Below are 18487 nucleotides of genomic sequence, written 5' to 3'. Positions count from 1 at the left end.
TGTGATAACAGAGGAGAGGTGTCCACTTGGAACTGGATTCTGCTTTGTAGTCAAACCAGAGGAGGGTAGATAGCCAACAGAGTTCGATATCAACCAGGAGCTTGTCTTCTAATCACCGGCGAGGTCATGTGTGAACCAGTGACTGTGGATGAAAGTTGAGTTTGACTTCAACTTGGGCGTGGCAAGGAGTGGAAACAACAGCAATGCTGTCTTCTGAACCAGTTATGGATTTTTTTTTTTTTTTGCTTCTCTTCTTCCGACTCTCGCTCAATCTTCTCTGCTCTCTTTTTTTTTACTGGGTCGAACCCCCCAGAAGGGTTGATTGAATTTTCAGAGGGAAAGGGGCGTTGGGGGCTGTCGCTGGAAATCGGTAGTGGGATTGTTGTGGGTTGAGGTTTTAGTGATACACAGTTTTTTTTTTGGGTTCGCTATTACAGCACGGAAGAAAGGAAAGGGAAGATGGGTTGGGTTTTGCTAAGAGGGTGGAAACGAAGGGGAGTTGTGGTCGCTAGAGTCAAAGGGTGTTTTTGTTTTTTTTTATAAAATTTTTCTTCTTTCTTTTTGTTCACTGCTGCTGGTCGTAAAGCAGAACAGTAACAGAAGGGAAGGGATAGAGAAGAAGAAGAATGGGGTGAGAGAGATTGACAGGGTGGGATATGGGAACTTCGGCTGTGATACCAATTTGGTGGAGGGCCGGTTAGGAGAAGAGGGGAACTAGGGAGAAATCAGAGTTGCAGGGGGTCATAGTTGTCACGGCGTCATGGTGATCCAAGTCGGTGGAGGGGTGTCTAATCGATATATCGACACGTCGCCATGGCAGAATTGTAATTAAATCCAAAGTTGAATGGCAAACTAGTAGATAAATCAGGATTTATAAGAGCAATGGCAGAATTGTAATTAAATCCAAAGTTGAATGGTAAAGTTGAATGGCAAACTAGTAGATAAATCAAGATTTATAAGAGCAGTGGCAGAATTGTAATTAATCTGAAGTTGTAAAGGAGTGGCAGAACTGTAATTTAATGGAGTTAAAGAGAAAACTGAATGGGCTAAACAGAATAGCAATAGAGAATATAAGGGGTTTTATATAAATAATATAAGTTGTCCTTACTTTCAATTTTAAAGACTTAATGTCTTCTTCAACCTTGCAATAACACGATAGAAAGAGAGGCAGAGAGGCGGTGAACTGGAGTAGTTCCAGCAGAGGAAACTCCTTCTTATGGAGACGATTCTCCCTGCAATTTCTGGAACAAAATCGCAGCACCAAGGTCTGCCAATCCCAACGAGAAATAGCCCCAAAATTCTACTGGCAACCGAATGGTGAGATCTGAAATCAGATCTGGCAGATGTCTTAGTTGCAGGTTACTAAACCAAGGCCAAAATAGGAGATTTAGGGAAGCAGGGATTGGGTCTAAGGTTGGGGAAGAATCAAAAAAGGAGACAAGAAGAAATCAAAGAGGGAAAGAGAGACAGGACACCATGGCGTAGGTCGATATGCACAGACCTCCAACGCTAGGACGCCATGACAACTATGCAGGGGGTAAAGAGAGAAGAGAGAAGACACACGCACAGCCACTTCTTGCACAACCCAACAACTTCAATTTTCAGACACTCAATTCTTCGTAACTTCAAATCTAAACTCTTCTACCGTATTACATCAATTGAAAGGAACAACCTTGCATAAGAATAGAAACCTAACTAAAAAGAAAACAACCCAAAAAGGATACTACCAAAATAAACCATAGCTAAAGAAAGGAAACTACCTAAGAAGCTCCTACGTAATCTACCCATTTCAAATAAAAAGAAACTAAAATAAATATTGCAGCCTAAGTGAACTACCAGCCCTTGCCAAACCAGAAAGCCAGTTTAGGACCAGTCTTTGGTTTGGGCCTTCAAAGTGGGTCATGTCGGTCCAGCCAGGCTAAGGCAACTGCATCACTCCCTCTTTGGCTGGTTGTTCCCCTTCCCCCAGGTTTTTTTGTTCCCCTTTTTTTAGGGTTTGTTTTCTTTGGTTAGGGATCTCTCCCATGGTTAGCCATTGTGGCTTTTGAGTTGCATCTTGTTTCTCCTTTCTTTAATTTATTTTCCATTCACCCAAAAAAAGGTCAGATTTGCCCAACAACTAAAAGAAATCAGAACCATAGAATAAGATTCAAGAAAACCAAAATTTTAGGAGAAAATCAATAACTCGTAGAAAACAGATCTGATGGCCAAGATAGCTTGGTCGAATACCCTGCTTAACTCGAAGAATATGCCTAAAATATAAAGCATATCCAATGGACAAATATGAAGATCTGGAGTTTTCCTATTTGAACAAGGAAAACTGAAACCAGAAATCAATGGTAAGATGGCTTTGTTTTGAAAATCGATTCTACATGAGGTTTGATAGTGAAGAATATCAAAGCCAAAACAGAACAATTGATCAAGATTTGATAACATAAATATCTTCCCTGACTGATTTTCGGCCTATCTCCCTCTGCAATCTAATTTACAAGTTCGTTGCCAAAATCCTTGCCAACCGGATTAAGGCGGTCATCCCCTCTCTTGTTAGTCCCAACCAGTCGGCCTTCATCGCCGGCCGAAGTATTGCGGACAACATCCTCCTCTGCTCTGAGATCGTCAGAGGCTTTGATCGCAAGTCGATTTCCCGGCTGCTCTCTTAAAAATCGATCTCCACAAAGCTTTTGATTCCATCCGTTGGGATTTCATCTGTGGTGTGCTCTCCCTCATGGGCTTCCCTCCAGTCTTCATTCGCTGGATTTATGCTTGTATCTCCACCCCTTCCTTCTCTGTCCTGGTTAATGGCTCCACCGCCGGCTTTTTCTGTTCCAACGTCGGTATCCGCCAGGGTTGCCCTCTTTCTCCGTTCCTCTTCTCCTTGGTCCTGGAAGTCCTATCCAAGAGCCTCCAAACCAAAACTGACCTCCACCTAATCTCCCCCCTTCCAAAATGCAAGTAGATCAATCTATCCCATCTGGCCTTTGCTGATGACTTGATGATCTTCTCTAAAGCTTCCCACTCCTCCATCTCTGCCATCATGGACTCCCTTCATCTTTTTGAGTCTCTCTCTGGTCTCAAAGTCAATCTCCTTAAATCCAAAATTTCTCTCTGGTATCTCGGACTCCTCAAAAGAAGCCCTCTGCCACTTGACAGGATTCTCCTTAGGGACTCTCCCTATCACCTACCTTGGCCTCCCCTTGATCCCAGCCAGGCTCTCCTCCCACCACTGTACTCCCATGCTTGACAACATTCGGAAGCGTCTCCAGCTCTGGAAAGGCAAGCTTCTGTCTTATGCTGGCAGACTTGAATGTATCCGATCAGTTCTCCAAGCAACCTACATCTACTGGACTGGTATCTTCTACATCCCCAATTCCACCATCCAGTCCATTGAGCGCCTCTTCTGCGCCTTCCTTTGGAAGGGTTGCGATACCTCGAGATTTCTCCACCCTGTTAGTTGGAATTCCATCTGCCTCCCTAAATTTGAGGGTGGCCTGGGCATCCGACGTATCCGCGACTCCAACAGAGCGGGCATTCTTAAACTCATCTGGAGAATCTCTTCTCGCCAGGATTCTATCTGGGTTTCTTGGGTCCACTCTCACCTTCTTAAATCGGACTCCATCTGGACTGTTCCCATCCATGCCAACTCCTCTTGGATCTGGCGCAAGATCCTTTCCCTCCGCCCTTTGGCCCTTCGCGGCATCTCCTCCTCCATTTCGGACGGCTCCTCCACCTCTTTCTGGCGGATCCTTGGCATCCTTTAGGAATTCTCTACAATTTGCTCGGCCGCAGAGCCATTCATTTTTCTGGCCTCCCTAAGGCTGCCACTGTCTCCTCCCTCATCTCCTCTGGCTCTTGGTCCCCTAACCCTTCCCTCAACCCTGCCATCTCCACTCTCATTTGGTCCACCCTCCCCCCGCGGCCTCAATATCCCCCCAATCGTGCGGATAAGGTCACTTGGCTCCCTTCCCACAACGGCACCTTCTCTTCCTCCACTGCCTGGAACCTTTCCAGAGACCCGTATCCCTCTGTCCTCTGGCACAAGCTAACCTGGTTTAAAGGCCACATCCCCCGTCACAGCCTAACTGTTTGGAGAGCCCTAAGACTCTACTTGCCCACCCAAGCTTTTTTGATCCACCGCAATATCCCAGCTTCCCCCTCTTGTAACCTTTGTTGGACAGGCCGAGAAGACATCCCCCACCTCTTTTTTGACAGTACCTTTACCTCCATCATCTGGCACAAGGCTTTATCCTCCATCTGGCCGCGTAGCAGAAGGATCAGAAGCTTTGAACGCGAATGGCAATGGTTGATTAACTCCTTTCCTGGGAAATCCATATGTCACACAATTGGGAAGCTCGTCTTTAACGCCGCTATTCATCATATTTGGATGGAAAGGAACCTAAGGAGATGGACTTCCAACTCTAGATCGTTTGATGTGATTTGGAAAGCCATCTCCTTTGATGTGTCCACTAAGCTCAGTAGCATCCGCCAGAGGCATTGTCAGGACAGCCATAGAAATAGGCATATCTTGACTTTTTGGGGCCTTGATTCTGCCCTTTTGCGGTCCTCCTCCTCTGCGTAGGCTGGTAGACCGTTCCTCTTCCCCCTTTTCCTCCTTTCTTCTTTCTCCCCCCCCCCCCCTCTTTCCCTCTTCTCCTTCTTGTACATTGATTCTTTGGTTCGCTCTTCCCTGCCCCCTCTTGGGGTTCGGTAATATATTTATTTACCAAAAAAAAAAAACATAAATTGAACTAACCTGATAGGATGGAGAACTCAACTCAACTCAACTCAGCTTTATCCCAACTAAATGGGGTCGGTTACATGGTTCCTTTTTCTCCAATCAGCTCTGTTCAAAGCCATACTAGTTACTAGTCCTAAGCTATGCATGTCTTTCTTCACCACTTCTCCTAGAGTCATATTAGGCCTACCCTTGGCTTTTAGCTCCTCCAATCTGAATCAAATCACTCCTCCGGACTGGAGCATTCAAAGGCCTCTGTTGCACATGTCCATGCCACCTCATATGACTTTCACCAACTTATCATGTATTGAAGGTACTCCTAAATTAGGTCTAATTTATTCATTCTTATTTTTCCTTTTCTAGTTTTATCACTCATCTATCTCAACATCCCCATTTTATGGTTTCTTAGTATTTTCATCCAATCCTATTTGGGGTGCAACAACAACAACAACTCAGCCTTATCCCAACTAAATGGGGTCGGCTACATGGATCCTTTCAAAAACAAAGTAAGAGGAATGAAGATATATATATATCCTTGCCCTCCAAAAGGCTCTATCTGAGGTCATACTTGGCACAAGACCCAAACTAAGCATGTCATTCTTCACAATCTCTCGTAAGGTCATTTTAGACCTGCCCCTAGCTCTTTTAGCTCCTTCAATCGGCATCAGATCATTTCTCCTTACTGGGGCGTCTCTAGGCCTCCGTTGCACATGGCCAAACCACCTCAAATGACATTCTCGGAGCTTGTTGCTGATCGGGGTGCATAAGCACTATTTACATTTATTACCTCTTTTCCTTATACAAGTTTGATGGATATTATCCTATCATCAATTCTTTTAACATCTATACCATTTTTTAAATCTTTATCTACTACTATTTGAACCCCACTTCTATTATTTGTATCCCCAGTATACCAAAGTATATAGTCATACAATTCTTTAGCGTTTTTACCTTTCCATCTAGTCTCTTCTATACAAGCTATGTTAATTCTTCTTCTTCTCATTATATCTATCAATTCTAAATTCTTTCCCATTAGAGTCCCTATGTTCCTAGATGCTAATCTAATCCTATGCTTTTGGACTAGCTTCTTTATCTGCTCTTATCCATGGTGTGAGAACCATGCCCACTTGTCTCTGTAATCGGGCTCTGAAGCAGTGTCGCATACTAGGGACACCCTAGCTGACACTTACTAACTATTCACTACACCTGATACACAGTGCAGCATGTTGCTTCCGAGGATGCCCTAGCATGAGGTTGAAAAAATTATGTGCTAGGATCCATGTAAAAGGGTTTGGCTATGTTTCTATGATGCCAGCTGCCGAGGACGCACCAACCCTCTTTTATCTAGGCTTGGGACCGGCAACATAAAACACGTGCTGAGTTATAGGCTGGAGAACTAAAAAGAAAATAAGAATAAGAAGAGAGAGATGACCAAGGATAAAAAAAAAAAGGGAATCAAGATCTGGATCAGATCGGAATCGGTCATAATTTGCCTGTTTTTGGATTGGTCCTGAATATGCCAGTATGCCACTGAATCAATCGAAAAAAATATAAAAAACCAGCGATTCCAACAGAAGCTTGGATCTCCCTCAACAACTCCCTGCCCTGGCGGCTGGTGCCCCCATCCCTCCCCTCCCTCTCCCTTGGTTTGCTCTGGTTCTCTTTTTGTTTTTTTTTTTTTTTTTTTTAATTCACAAGATGGTGACATGTGTCCATCATGGGTGCTGATTTTTTTATAGCCGTGGATCGGCCCACATTATTCGATCCACCTGCACCCGAGCTAGAACTGTTTGAATTGGCTGATTCGACTGATCCGATACCGATTCTTTAAACGCTGGACATGACCTAGGAACCACCACCGAAGGCCTGATTGGAATCACTACAACAAGGCTGGACTGAATCACCACAGTACCAATATTCTGAGTCACCATAGAAACAAAGGCTGAAGCCTATTCTCATTACTCAAATTCGTGTATAAGGCTGTAGCCTCTTACAAACTTATATAGAAGACTCGAAAACAGACTCAAAACTCAAAAAGGATAGGCCTAAACCAATCCTGAACTGATAAGGTATTTGAACTAACCAGGAAACTAAAATAATAAAGGAAAGAACTGAAATTAGGCTTGAATCTTGGAGACTTATTCCAGGCTAATTAAAACACTTAATACCAAATAAAATAAAGAATTAGGACTCTAACTTGACTAACTAATAAAGTAAATACCGTATCCATTCCTCCTACCCACATTTTAGGTCCATTAAAGTGACCTATTACAATAAAAACCCATTGGATCAAAGGCCCTACACGTATAGAATCCTAGCCAAGACTTATTTCCACTAAAGTAAGCCCACTTTTGCTTATTTATCTGCATCGGCAGAGGCTTGACAACTAACACGACCTTAAATAGAGTTGAATGGCTGAAAAGAATTCATTTAGCTAACCCTATTAGTTTAGAAAAGGCTTGGTTGAGTTAAGTTCAGTGTCAATTGGATAATCTAGCACTTGTCTATGATGGTTTTAGGAATGGGGAGTTAGTGATGCATGGCATTATATTATGTTTCTTCCTGACATTTTTTAGTTATGGTGGTTTGACATTTTTTAGTTACAGTGGTTGGTCATTGAATGAATAGCATTTAAACGTCTAACTTCTACTTCAGGGATGGGCACTAGTATGAATACTATGCTAATGTGTCAATATGCTGCCTTTTTTATTGGACCTAACACTGTAGTTGTAATCCAAAATATACACCCTAACAATTCTTTCGGGTACTTCACTGAAATCTCTCGAATATTCATGAAGTAAACTCTTAAAAGGGAAAAAAAATAATATACTCCGAATAAATTGGTGGTTTGACATGAATAATGATATGCTTCTTCTATATCCACTTCAAGCTCTGAACTAAGAAAAACTACTGAGCGTCATGTGGAGATTCAATTTATTACATGGACAATTTGTACCAGCATATGGTTTGGGAGATGGCTTTGTTTGAGTGCTATGCCTGTAAATTATGTTCGAGCTAGAATTGCCCGTATGACTATATTGATCATCGTTGTTTTTAATATTGCGTTTAAAAAAATACAAGAGCTTCTGTGGTAGTTCTCATTCTTCATGGCTTTTGGGTAGCTGGTGAGATTTATTGCTTACCTAGAACTTTGCTTTCCTGATGTGCTAATTTTCTTTTCTCCATCCAGACATTTTGCAGAAGCTAAACTGGTATATCTTCTCTGCCTTTTGCAGGTGCCAGAAACTGCTATTTATTTCATCGAGGATGGCAGAAAGGTGCCCGCTGCATGACTTAGTGTTATCAGAAGAATGTTGGTGCTCACTTTTGACTGGAGAACATAATATTTTTGCAAAATATCAAGAGAAAAGGGCATTAGGTCTTCCACTGTAGATGGGTGACCTCTCACACAATTTAGTATGCTTCTATGTAAACAGGTCACTTAATCAACCACTACCCCCCCCCCCCCCCCCCCCGAAAAAAAAGAAAAGAAAAGAGTATGGAGAAGTAGACAGTCCAATAGTTGAAGTTCTCAGAGATGGGGTGTTAGAATTGGGTTAGAAACCTGTTCTTTGACCTTGTTGGAGATAAATATGTTTTTGTAGTTGGAAATGTGTCCAAAAGTGATGGATGTCTTATGTTCATAGCCGTGAGTTCTTTTGTTCTATGATAGTTCTTCAAATGTACTTGATAAAAAATTTCCCAAATTGCAAACTCTTAACTTGTGGCCATGATTATTATTTCTTCACTGATGACCGTGACCCTGGCTGGATGGGGCGCACTGTGTCTCTTCCTTAATGCCATTTATTATGATAATCTATTATCTGAATTAACATCCACAGATCCTTGTTAAATCTTTATTGTTCAGCTTTAAGACGGTCTTTGGATGTTTAGCACGCTTCTGAATTTGTTGCGTCGAGGACAATCAAAGCTTGGTATGTCTTGCCCCTTGTAAATTATTTAAATATTCCAAAAATGGAATTATTGTCACAGTTCATAATGTACGTAATAGGCAAATTCCAATCCGTGAATCATTCAGAATGGGGGAGAGGTGGGGGGAGACTTAATGTATGGAATTAAAATTTCACAAATCTAGGATTAACAAATTGGTTCATATGTTGAAAGGTCTCATTGAAGTTTCCTTAAGATTTTGAAAAATTTTGGGGATAGATTTTGCAAGGATTTTTTTTTCTGGAGTCCTAATCTTTTTGGCCAGTGTGTTCATTTTCCAATTACTCTTGCCTAAATTTTTCATTCCCAATCGTATTCTTGGGAAAAGTTATTTTATGGTTTAAATTGTTCATGCTATATTATTTTTCTCAAATTATTCATGAAATCTATAAATAAAAAAGGGAAAAAGATATCTACTTGGTGGTGTTTCCAAGTTTGGATCTGCGACCCACATGGGGACGGGTGGGAACAGATTTGAACCCTCCATGGGGGTGCGGGACCCACCTCTAGGGTGCAGGACCCACTACCCATGGAGGGATCAGACCTGTCCCCACCCATCCCCATGTGGGTAGCTGATCCGGATTCGGTGTTTCCTATGCCCTCTCACAGGGCACCATGAGATGGTGCCTCTGCCCCTTGGGTAGATACCCAAGCGTACTCACCCATTGGCCCAGACATTTGTGTAGAGATCATGCGACCAAGTAGAGATCTCTTGCAACCTCCCACACCCCCCCCCCCCCCCCAAAAAAAAAAAAAAAAAAACTCGATTTTCTCCCCAAAATTTTGAGCCTGATTTAGATTCTAAGAGAATTATTTCCAATCTAATATTTTTACCAAATTACTCGAATCCCAAATGCTACCTCCAAATATATTTAATAGGCTTACCCTGAAGTTGCTTTTACTGTTTAACCCACGGGCAAGACACATGGTTTTTTTATTTCAGGAGGGGTTGGGTGGTAATCTCCTGTGTCTCGTCGTAGGATCCGCACAATGTTCTTTTTCCCTAAGCCCACATTCACATAGCTCCTCTTTATCCTCGTGTTCTTTCATTGGGAATGCGGATTTAGACATTCACTTATGAATTCATGATGGTGGTTTGAGATTATCAGGGTTTGAAAGAACAAAATGGGGATCAAGACCTTAGTTAGTAAGTTCGGGAATGACAATTGAACGGGAATAGATATGTACGGCAATTAAATAGACTAGACGGCAACAATACTTTTCAAAAATCCGGTTTAATAAAACACATATAACAATAATATGATACGCGTTTAATACGTGTTTAATACGGCCTAGACTGTAATAATACTTAAAAAAAAAATGGGTATATATTCATTATGTAACATACATTCACCACCTAATAAACAAACTAATTTGATAGGGGTTAGTCACATCAAGTTTTCTAGTGTGTCTCTCTTCCCCATCTGTCCTAGTTTGCTGTCACTAATAAAGGACTTGACCACCACCCTCCCTGGCTTCTTCCCATTAAACTTCCAATGGAGAAGATGCTCCATGATCTTTAGTGGGGTCTGTAATCAGAATCCTTTCGTCATCTTACTCTGCAACAGTTTGGCAGAGTTTAATTTACCAAATGGGTTTTGCGATAATAGTTTCATGAACCCAACAGATTGGTTCTAGTACATACTTCACGCTACCCATCTGCTCATCATTTAAGTCATACAAAAGCTTTAATCAAAATTCATGAAATAGCAGCAACAATGGTCACTGTCAATTTCAGCTTGAATTACATGCATACATTAACATGATTCAAATATGTGAATATCAAAGTAGGAAGAACAAACGGCAGATAGGACCATGAATCTGCCCATCTTCTCCCTCTCTTTTTTTTAAGGTTAAATCGATTCACAGAGAAGAAAAAAAATAAATGAGATTAGGAAGAACAATTTTCTTTGCAAGATGGGTCATAGAAATCGTGAGATCAAACAAGGGAAAAATACAAATCTGCTATGTATCTCTCTTGTTTTTGAAGATTGAAAAGAGAAGAGAGCCGTGAGGCCTTCAAGATTGAGAAGAGAAGTTGTCGCCGTCGAGGATTTGATGATCGCCGGTGGCTATTGAACGGAGATGGTGAGGATGATTGGAGATTGGGGGGACAGCTGCTAGGGTTCGAGTTTGACAGTTCCTATATCGCAGAGAATGGAGAAAGGGAAAGTGAAATGATAGATATTTCTATTTGGGTTTTTTATTTTTATTTTTTTAACATTAGGTTTAAAAAATATAAAAATCGTATAATACATTAATTATACGCGTTTAATACTCAAACGTTTAAAAAACGCATTTTTTTGTAGGGGGCGGAAGTTTTTTTGATCTAAAGGTTCGAATACGCGTATTATATGCATACTTACTAACTAAGATCAAGACCGGTTCCCATGATCGAATGGATCAGGAGCAGCCAAAATATGCCCTAACCCTAGAATTCCAGTACGGATCAATTAATCCGAATTAGCCGGCATCTGGACTCTGGATTGGCCTTGGCCAATCTTGCCAATCCACAACAGGTAGTGGGCCCCCATTAATAGGGCGCCTACCCTTTGCAACTTATCTTCCAAACCTAAGATAAGGAGAAGTAGAATTTCACAGAAGGAGATGGATAAGAGAACTTGTGTCACCAAACTAACCAAAGATGAGATGAACAAGAAAACCCCTCACTTCTAATAGTAGGATAGCAAAGGCTTGGAACGAGGAGCTTTCACTTGTTCAAAATCATTTTTATTTTCAAGGGGAAGGCAAACAGTCGAAGGAATGAAAGTCAGAGAAAGTTGTCGGAAGGCACCGTCAAAACTATCACGGATGGGTTGCTTGAAGGCTTGAAGCAATGAGACACTGGAAATCGAGTTCCCGCCATTTGAAAATTTTCTTATTTTCAGTTACTTGTGCATGAAGAAATGCCTATTACTTATTTTTTTGGGCTAATGATGGTGTTCAGACCTCCGGCCGACTAGTTCCTGGGCATCTTCATACACCCCTACACATGGCACCGGGATAGCATCGAATCCTATGATAACCGGATCTTTATCACCTCCAGTTTGCTGACCGGCCCAGTTCCCCAGTTCCTCTAACAAAGGGGGGCTGAAATGACCTCTCTACCCATGCCCAAACACCCTGCCCGGGTGGGGTCTACCATCCCCCTATTAGAGGAACTGGGGAACTGGGCCGGTCAGCAAACTGGAGGTGATAATTTTCCATGATAACCTTAGAAGCCGTGGGACTGGCCCCAAAGAGATAGGGAGAGTCGAACTCAGGACACATGTTGATTTAGACATGCTCCCTTGCCAACTGAGTTCCACCGCAGGGTTTCAAAACCCATGGCTTGGTTCATACATTCAATTTGAGTATCCCTTTTCATCAACACAAGCGCCACCATCATCGTCTGTGATATAGAGTGCATTTAGGTAATTGGGTTAAACAACACATCCAAAGAAAATTTGCTATTTGGTATCTTATCGTTTTTAGAACTGTTAATAATTCAAAAGTGGAAGGGATTTGCTCGCTGTCCGTGTGTATTAACATCACATCAAGCTAATGAATACATAAAAGAGAATATATTACTATTTTTATAAAAGGATCCACATAGTTATAGAGGAGAAAGAAAATCATAAATGTGGAGAGAGTGCGAGAGGGTATGTACTTCTATAAATGTATACATCATTTTTCCCAATTGAAAACAAAAATATTAATGGAACCTATTATAGACTCGTTCGATGATACAACCACAATACTTGTGTAGACCAATGGTTATTCGGATCGAATCGACCAAATTGGCTGAATCAGATCAAAATTGGTAAAAGTCTATCTCAATCATGGTTCGTGATCTCGGTATTGGATCGGGATTGCTCAAACTCAAGCAAATATGACACTTTTGTCCCTGTTTTCTTATAAAAAAAAAACTTAATTTTTTTACATTTTTACTCCTGTCCGTACAGCTGGATCGGATCGATCTTTACTAGTATTGATTCGATCCAACTAAAATCCACCAATCCGATCCGATACCTCAAACCATGATCTCGATTCTGGCCGATCAGACTCGACAGGTCCCCATTCAAAAAATTGGATTAAGGTATATTTGGGTTGATTTTTACCGATTCTTCAATGATCATAACTGATTCTGATATCTTTGGGACCAATTTGGATCCTACTTCTAGATTTTTAAACACATTGACACAAGGTAAGGTGAAGGAAGAGACAAGGAAAATCAGCAAAGCCTCTCGCATGACACCAAAACTGTGACTGTCTGAAGACTCTGGAAGGACCTAAATTGAAAGCTTTTTTCGTTCTAAGTTTTTTTGACAAGACAGAAACAGGTGTTAACAGCAAAGCAAACAAACTCAAAGTCTACCCACGTGTGCGTTAACAGCAAAGCAAACAAACTCAAAGTCTACCCACGTGTTGTTTCGGTATATAAAAATGTACACGTGTAAATGATACTATTCTTCTGGGTCTTATGTGGAATGATACTATTCTTTGCACCGGGATTGGTGTGATCTCTCTTCATATTTCTTCCTCATACTGGCAGCATCGTAAGAACCCTCTATTTTTATTGGAAAAGAGAACACTATCTGGGTTTCTAGGACTTGCATGCATATGTGCGGTGACCAATGAGAGCACGCATGGAGATATCATGGGATGCGAAATTTCTACATTTCGATGGGATGGGGTAATCATTTCGCATCCCCATGAGTATAGGCAAGGAAGACAAAAACTCGTATAATAGAAAATGAGTTTTATCGCTTGTGTGCCACCATAAGATGGTAAAGATTGAGAAATATCACCATCATTAGTTAAGCGAAGATTTACTTATATTTTATTTTTCAATTTAAGTACATATTATTAGGGTATGAAATTTTGCTGCGACACTAGTAGTAGAAATGTTCCTTTTGCAAGGTTGGCAGCCAAGGAAATGAGATCTTAAAAGGTATTTTTGAAAATACCATAACCTAGAGGGTATTTATGAACCCAAAGGAAAAATAAATTATTCTATTTCCTTGTTTGTTGCTAGCCTTGTAGCAGGAACATTCTGCTACAAGTGTAGCAGCAAAACTTTTTCCATACTACTGGAAAAAATTGTCTATAGGCTTAAATCATTAGTGAAAATGTGTGGGAATTAAAACCTAAGCCTAGGAAGTAGGAAGGATGGGAACTTTTAATTATCATGAGAAAAGCAAACCAAATCAAACCAAATTACACGGAGATGAGCTGTGAGGGTAGACTTTTTGGCTTCTTAAATTTTTTTATATTTCAAAGGTACTTAAACGTGCATAAGGGGTATTGTTACTTTGTCCTCTCTATGGCCTACTATTTTAGGGTCATGAATTTTTTTACTTTACCAAGATTTTTTTTTTCTTACGATGAAGGGAGAATCTCTTAGGTCACATGTTTAATGGTTGGATGGGATTCGTGAAATAATACTAAGGGTATTTTAGACTTTGTATAATAAAAGAGTCTGCGTTCTTTGTGGGGAAGCGTAGCCCATGCGTGCCTCGGGGGATGAGAGAGCATGCACATTGACATTATGGGGGTGGGGCAGTCATTTCATCCTCTCACTCTATGTTTAGACGTGGACGATGATGCACTTCTCCATAGAGAACTTTTCTCTAATAAAGGATTGAGGGAATAATGACACCTCAGTGGTTAGATTCTCTTCACTTAAGGTGAAGAAATTTTTTGTTTTTCTTGATAAAAGGTAAATGATGAATACTAATAAAAAAACAATTATAGTACACATAAACAGATGGTAGAGATTTCATCTCCCATTGTTTCTTGGCCAAGTCCAATGGAAGAGGAGCTCGGAGTTGATGCACATAGAAGACCAAGATTTTGGTTGTGCTAATTTTTACAATTTTATTTTTCTTTGTTTACCTGTTCGCTATTTGTCTTTCCTACTGATGGCATTGCCGTAGGTGGGAGTCGACTGATAGTTGAATCTGTTTTTGTTTCTGGTTTTTCCAGTTTGTCTGTATTCATCATTTTTTTTTTTTAATATACATAACATTCTAGCGAAAAAGGGTATTGATTAGTGATTTCTCCTCTTATCGGCGAGCGAACCGATCCACCAAGTTTAGTATTCCCTTCTCATCCCCAGGGGGTAGGGGGGGGAACAGTTTGGTTGACTTCCTTGTCAGGAGGGTTTGGTCCTTGACATATTTAGGATTGATTGGCCATCTTCCACTCCATGACTTTTAGAAACTTGTAATTCAAAATCCATGTTTACTACACGTTCATATCGGTAAAACTTTATTTACCCAAAAAAACCAAACAAACTTTAAGGTATTACCTCAAAAGAAAAAATAAATCAACAAAACTAGCAAGAATTAACCACTTTCAAAACAAAATGTTTGTCATCAATGGGGAATCTTACTAAAAGTCTAACAAATCTATACCAAGATATGGACAAAGCTTGCTAATTAATGAAGAAGAAGATGATGCCAAAAACAAGTTTCCACCCAAAGTAACTCTCTGATAATCCTCTATGATAATAATAATATCAAGCATCAAGAATGGAATTTAAAACTTAATTTTTGCTTTCTCTCTATAATGTAATTGTTTGTAGTACACATTGTAGGGAATAAGAGCCTTTTACACTTTACCACTTTAAGAACTTAGTAAGTGATTTTTTTTTTATTGTTTTTTGTTAAAGGTCAACAAAGTATGTATTACTAAAAGGAAAAATGAAGATACATAAAAGACTTGAACGCTATCACAAAAGCTTCTTCGAAGTCAGGTCTTTCACTTTCGACAATACCATCAGCAAAATGCCTAACCTGACAAAACTAAATACAGTAATATGGAATAGTGATAAATCCCAAAGGCCCCCAGAAAAAGGGGGAATTTTGTAAATCTGTAGTAATAGTAAGTGACTATTACTACTTTAGGATATAACCTATCCTAGCATCTATCCATCCATCCATCCATGAGAAGATGACAATAATTATCACATGAAGCAGAGCTTCATTAATCCAAAGGGTTTGGGAAAGAGGGATCACATGAACAGAACCCAATAGAGACCTCTCATGGTGGGTTGGTGTCATGCACTTGAACTCAAAATGCTGTATTCCTTCTTTAATCTTTATCCACTACATGCAATGTTCCTCCATGAAACCAATCAATCACAGACAACATTAACTATCAAGTGGTTCACAACTTCACATGTTCACTTTTGTGGGGGACCACATGATCTGTTACCACCCATGGGCTCACTTCCCCACCAAGATCTCCAGTATCTTTCCTTACTCCCCTTCCCATGATCCTCATACCCACTTCATAATGTCCTTCCAAGGTCACCATCTCTCTCTCTCTCACTCTCTCTTTCTTTCTTTGTTTCTTAAGTGTACAGTGTTAAGTGCAATCTGCAAAGTGAAAGTACAGACAAGGCATGCATGAAGTTTTAAACTGGTTGCATGTGTAAAACAAAGCAGTACCAGATTCTCACTATTCAAACACGTAAGAAAAACTGAGAAAGATCTTGAATAAGCATGCCCTTGTTTCTATTAGCTATTTGTTTTTGGAATTTGCAGAGAATGAAACTAGGGATTCATATGGTGCACATGCATGGATTTAAGAGTCTCTTTGTCTTTACTCGATTTATGGGTCCTACATCTTATTTTCTTAATTAAAGACTCTTAAGAGTCAATCAAGATTTCCTCTATCTTTACTTACAATAATCAGAATTCTTCTAATTAATTAATGAAAGAAAATGGTTCCTTTTCACTGGACTGATAGTGTGAACTGTGAACCATAAGGGTTATTTTACTTGTAGAAAACTTTAAATTAAATCCAATCTTGGAGACAAGGACACTTCATCAAAGAAAAGAAAAAAAGAAAAAGTTCTTGGCAGGGCTTGGATTTATTTTCAAAGTTCATCTAAAACCCTTTTTAGTAAGTCCATAAACAAAGTATTTAACTTATTGGGGTCCAACTAATGTCTCTAAGGGCATGAACTGATGATACCTTCATGAATTAAGTTAATCTTCTTTAATCCCTCATAGGATATGATTATAGGTTTCTAGAGTACTTAATTGTCAAATGCCAAGGAAGTAGTCCTTAATTAGTTTCCATTAATGAGACAAGAGTACATTCATTGCTAGTAGATTCTCAAGTATTGAAATATGAATAATATGAACAAAGTGGTTATATACAGTCGCTTCATTTAGAGACAATTTGAGTAAAGTTAGAAAAAGAAAAGGTAGGTTGAAGTGGAATCAAGAAACAAAATGGGGTGGTGTGTAATTAGTTCATGAGTTTGACGTTTTAAAGTTAGCTGTGGGCTTAAACACATACAAATCAAATCTTTAAAATGAAAGAAAACCAATTAATGTCCCCATCTCAACTCAACATCATGAGTAGATTTCAGACAGAACAATGGGTATTGATCTTGATTGATGCAGAGGAAAATCTTTTCAAATCAATCAAAAGATAGAAGGGAAATCTCTCCCTATAAGAAATTATAAGATCTCCTGTTGAAATCCATACCAAACTTTGACCCCAAAACCATCCTTAAAATGGTAATAAGACAGTCTCTCCCTGATCAGACGCACCCACCCACCTACTTGACTTCATCACCTAGAGTATTAATATTTATACTAGGACCGACTTTTCCTACAACCACATCCCTTGACCAATGACTTCCAATGTTAATTTCCATGGGGTATAGAATTATTGGTGAAGTCTGATTTCGTTTATTTGGGATTTTTGGAGGATCGTTTCAAAAATTTTGGATTGTCGAAAAATGGCATATGTCATTACCAGAAGCAGTGTATTGCGTTGGGCTCATCGAGATCTTTGAAATGATACATTTTAAGATATATGTTATGTTTTTGTCAGACCCTGTCCGGTTTGGTATTTTTGGGTTTGAGGGTATTTCTATAATTTCTCAGGTTAGAGCTTCTCTATATAATGTTCTTATCTCTGGGAGGGTTATATGAGAGGTTTCGTAACATTTCCAATAAGACAGTAAAATTTGTTCTATTACTCGGCCGTGGATGTAGCTTCCCATCTCGGGGGTGGATCGCGTAAATCTCTGGTTTTGTGTGTCTGCTCTGTTTTTCATTTTTTTCTGCAAATCGTCATTCTAGGCGTTGTTTTCTTAACATATAAGGGAACTTTTTTTTTTTTTTTGTAGAAACATATAAGGGAACAGTGGGGGTTATTATCGACTTTGTGCGCGCTATAGGGATTAAAACATTTATGACCCTAGATAGATTGGGTGTAATTTTCCTACACCTACGATGCAACACAATGTTCTTGTTAATACTTTATGATAGGTAACTTTATGAGCTCGGGACCTTCAGCCCCTTGAGGATAAGGGTGTGAATTGCAAACCAAAATCGTTTATCGAAATCAAATCGAGCTGTTTAAATCATAATCGCTAAGCTAGTTAGTAATTGATTTGGTTATGCTTTTAAAGGGTAACACTGTTTATTAAAAGGTTTGGTTCTACTTTGAACCAATAAACCACTAGTTTTGAATTGGTTAAAATATATTAGAACTGATAAAAAAAAAACCAATGACTCGAATCGACAACAAAACCAATAAAAATCCTTTAATCAAAATCATTCATTAATTGGTTCCAATTTGAGTTATTAGAAACCTAGTCAGCAAAAACGCATCTAAAACAGCGTTGCCGTTTTAATTGTATATTTCCGTTTGTTTCCCAAACATACAGTAAAAACGACAACCGGTTCTTTTTTCCGTTTAAAACATGTTTAAAACACATTTTTGTTTCTTATATAGAATTGCTTGTCTTTCGTTCACTTAACTGACCATATCTCTCTCTTCTGAACTCCAATT

The 18487-nt window shown here is 39.7% G+C and overlaps 1 protein-coding gene across 3 annotated transcripts in view; it reads left to right on the top strand.

Annotated features, from left to right (window-relative positions):
* LOC122669555 (translation machinery-associated protein 22-like) overlaps positions 1-8185 on the top strand; it is a 39078-nt gene extending 30893 nt beyond the window's left edge. For 2 of the 3 annotated variants that reach the window (XM_043866343.1, XM_043866341.1), the window contains exon 7: positions 7969-8185. In XM_043866343.1, coding sequence (XP_043722278.1) covers positions 7969-8025 — 57 coding nt within the window. In that variant the 3' untranslated portion in view covers positions 8026-8185. The remainder of the gene's footprint in view (positions 1-7968) is intronic. The other variant, XM_043866342.1, reaches the window with a different exon arrangement.
* The last annotated feature ends 10302 nt before the right edge of the window (positions 8186-18487 follow it).

Source organism: Telopea speciosissima, chromosome 7, assembly GCF_018873765.1.
Source record: "Telopea speciosissima isolate NSW1024214 ecotype Mountain lineage chromosome 7, Tspe_v1, whole genome shotgun sequence".
Classification (NCBI taxonomy): domain Eukaryota; kingdom Viridiplantae; phylum Streptophyta; class Magnoliopsida; order Proteales; family Proteaceae; genus Telopea; species Telopea speciosissima.
This window is presented reverse-complemented; position numbering and strand designations above follow the sequence as displayed.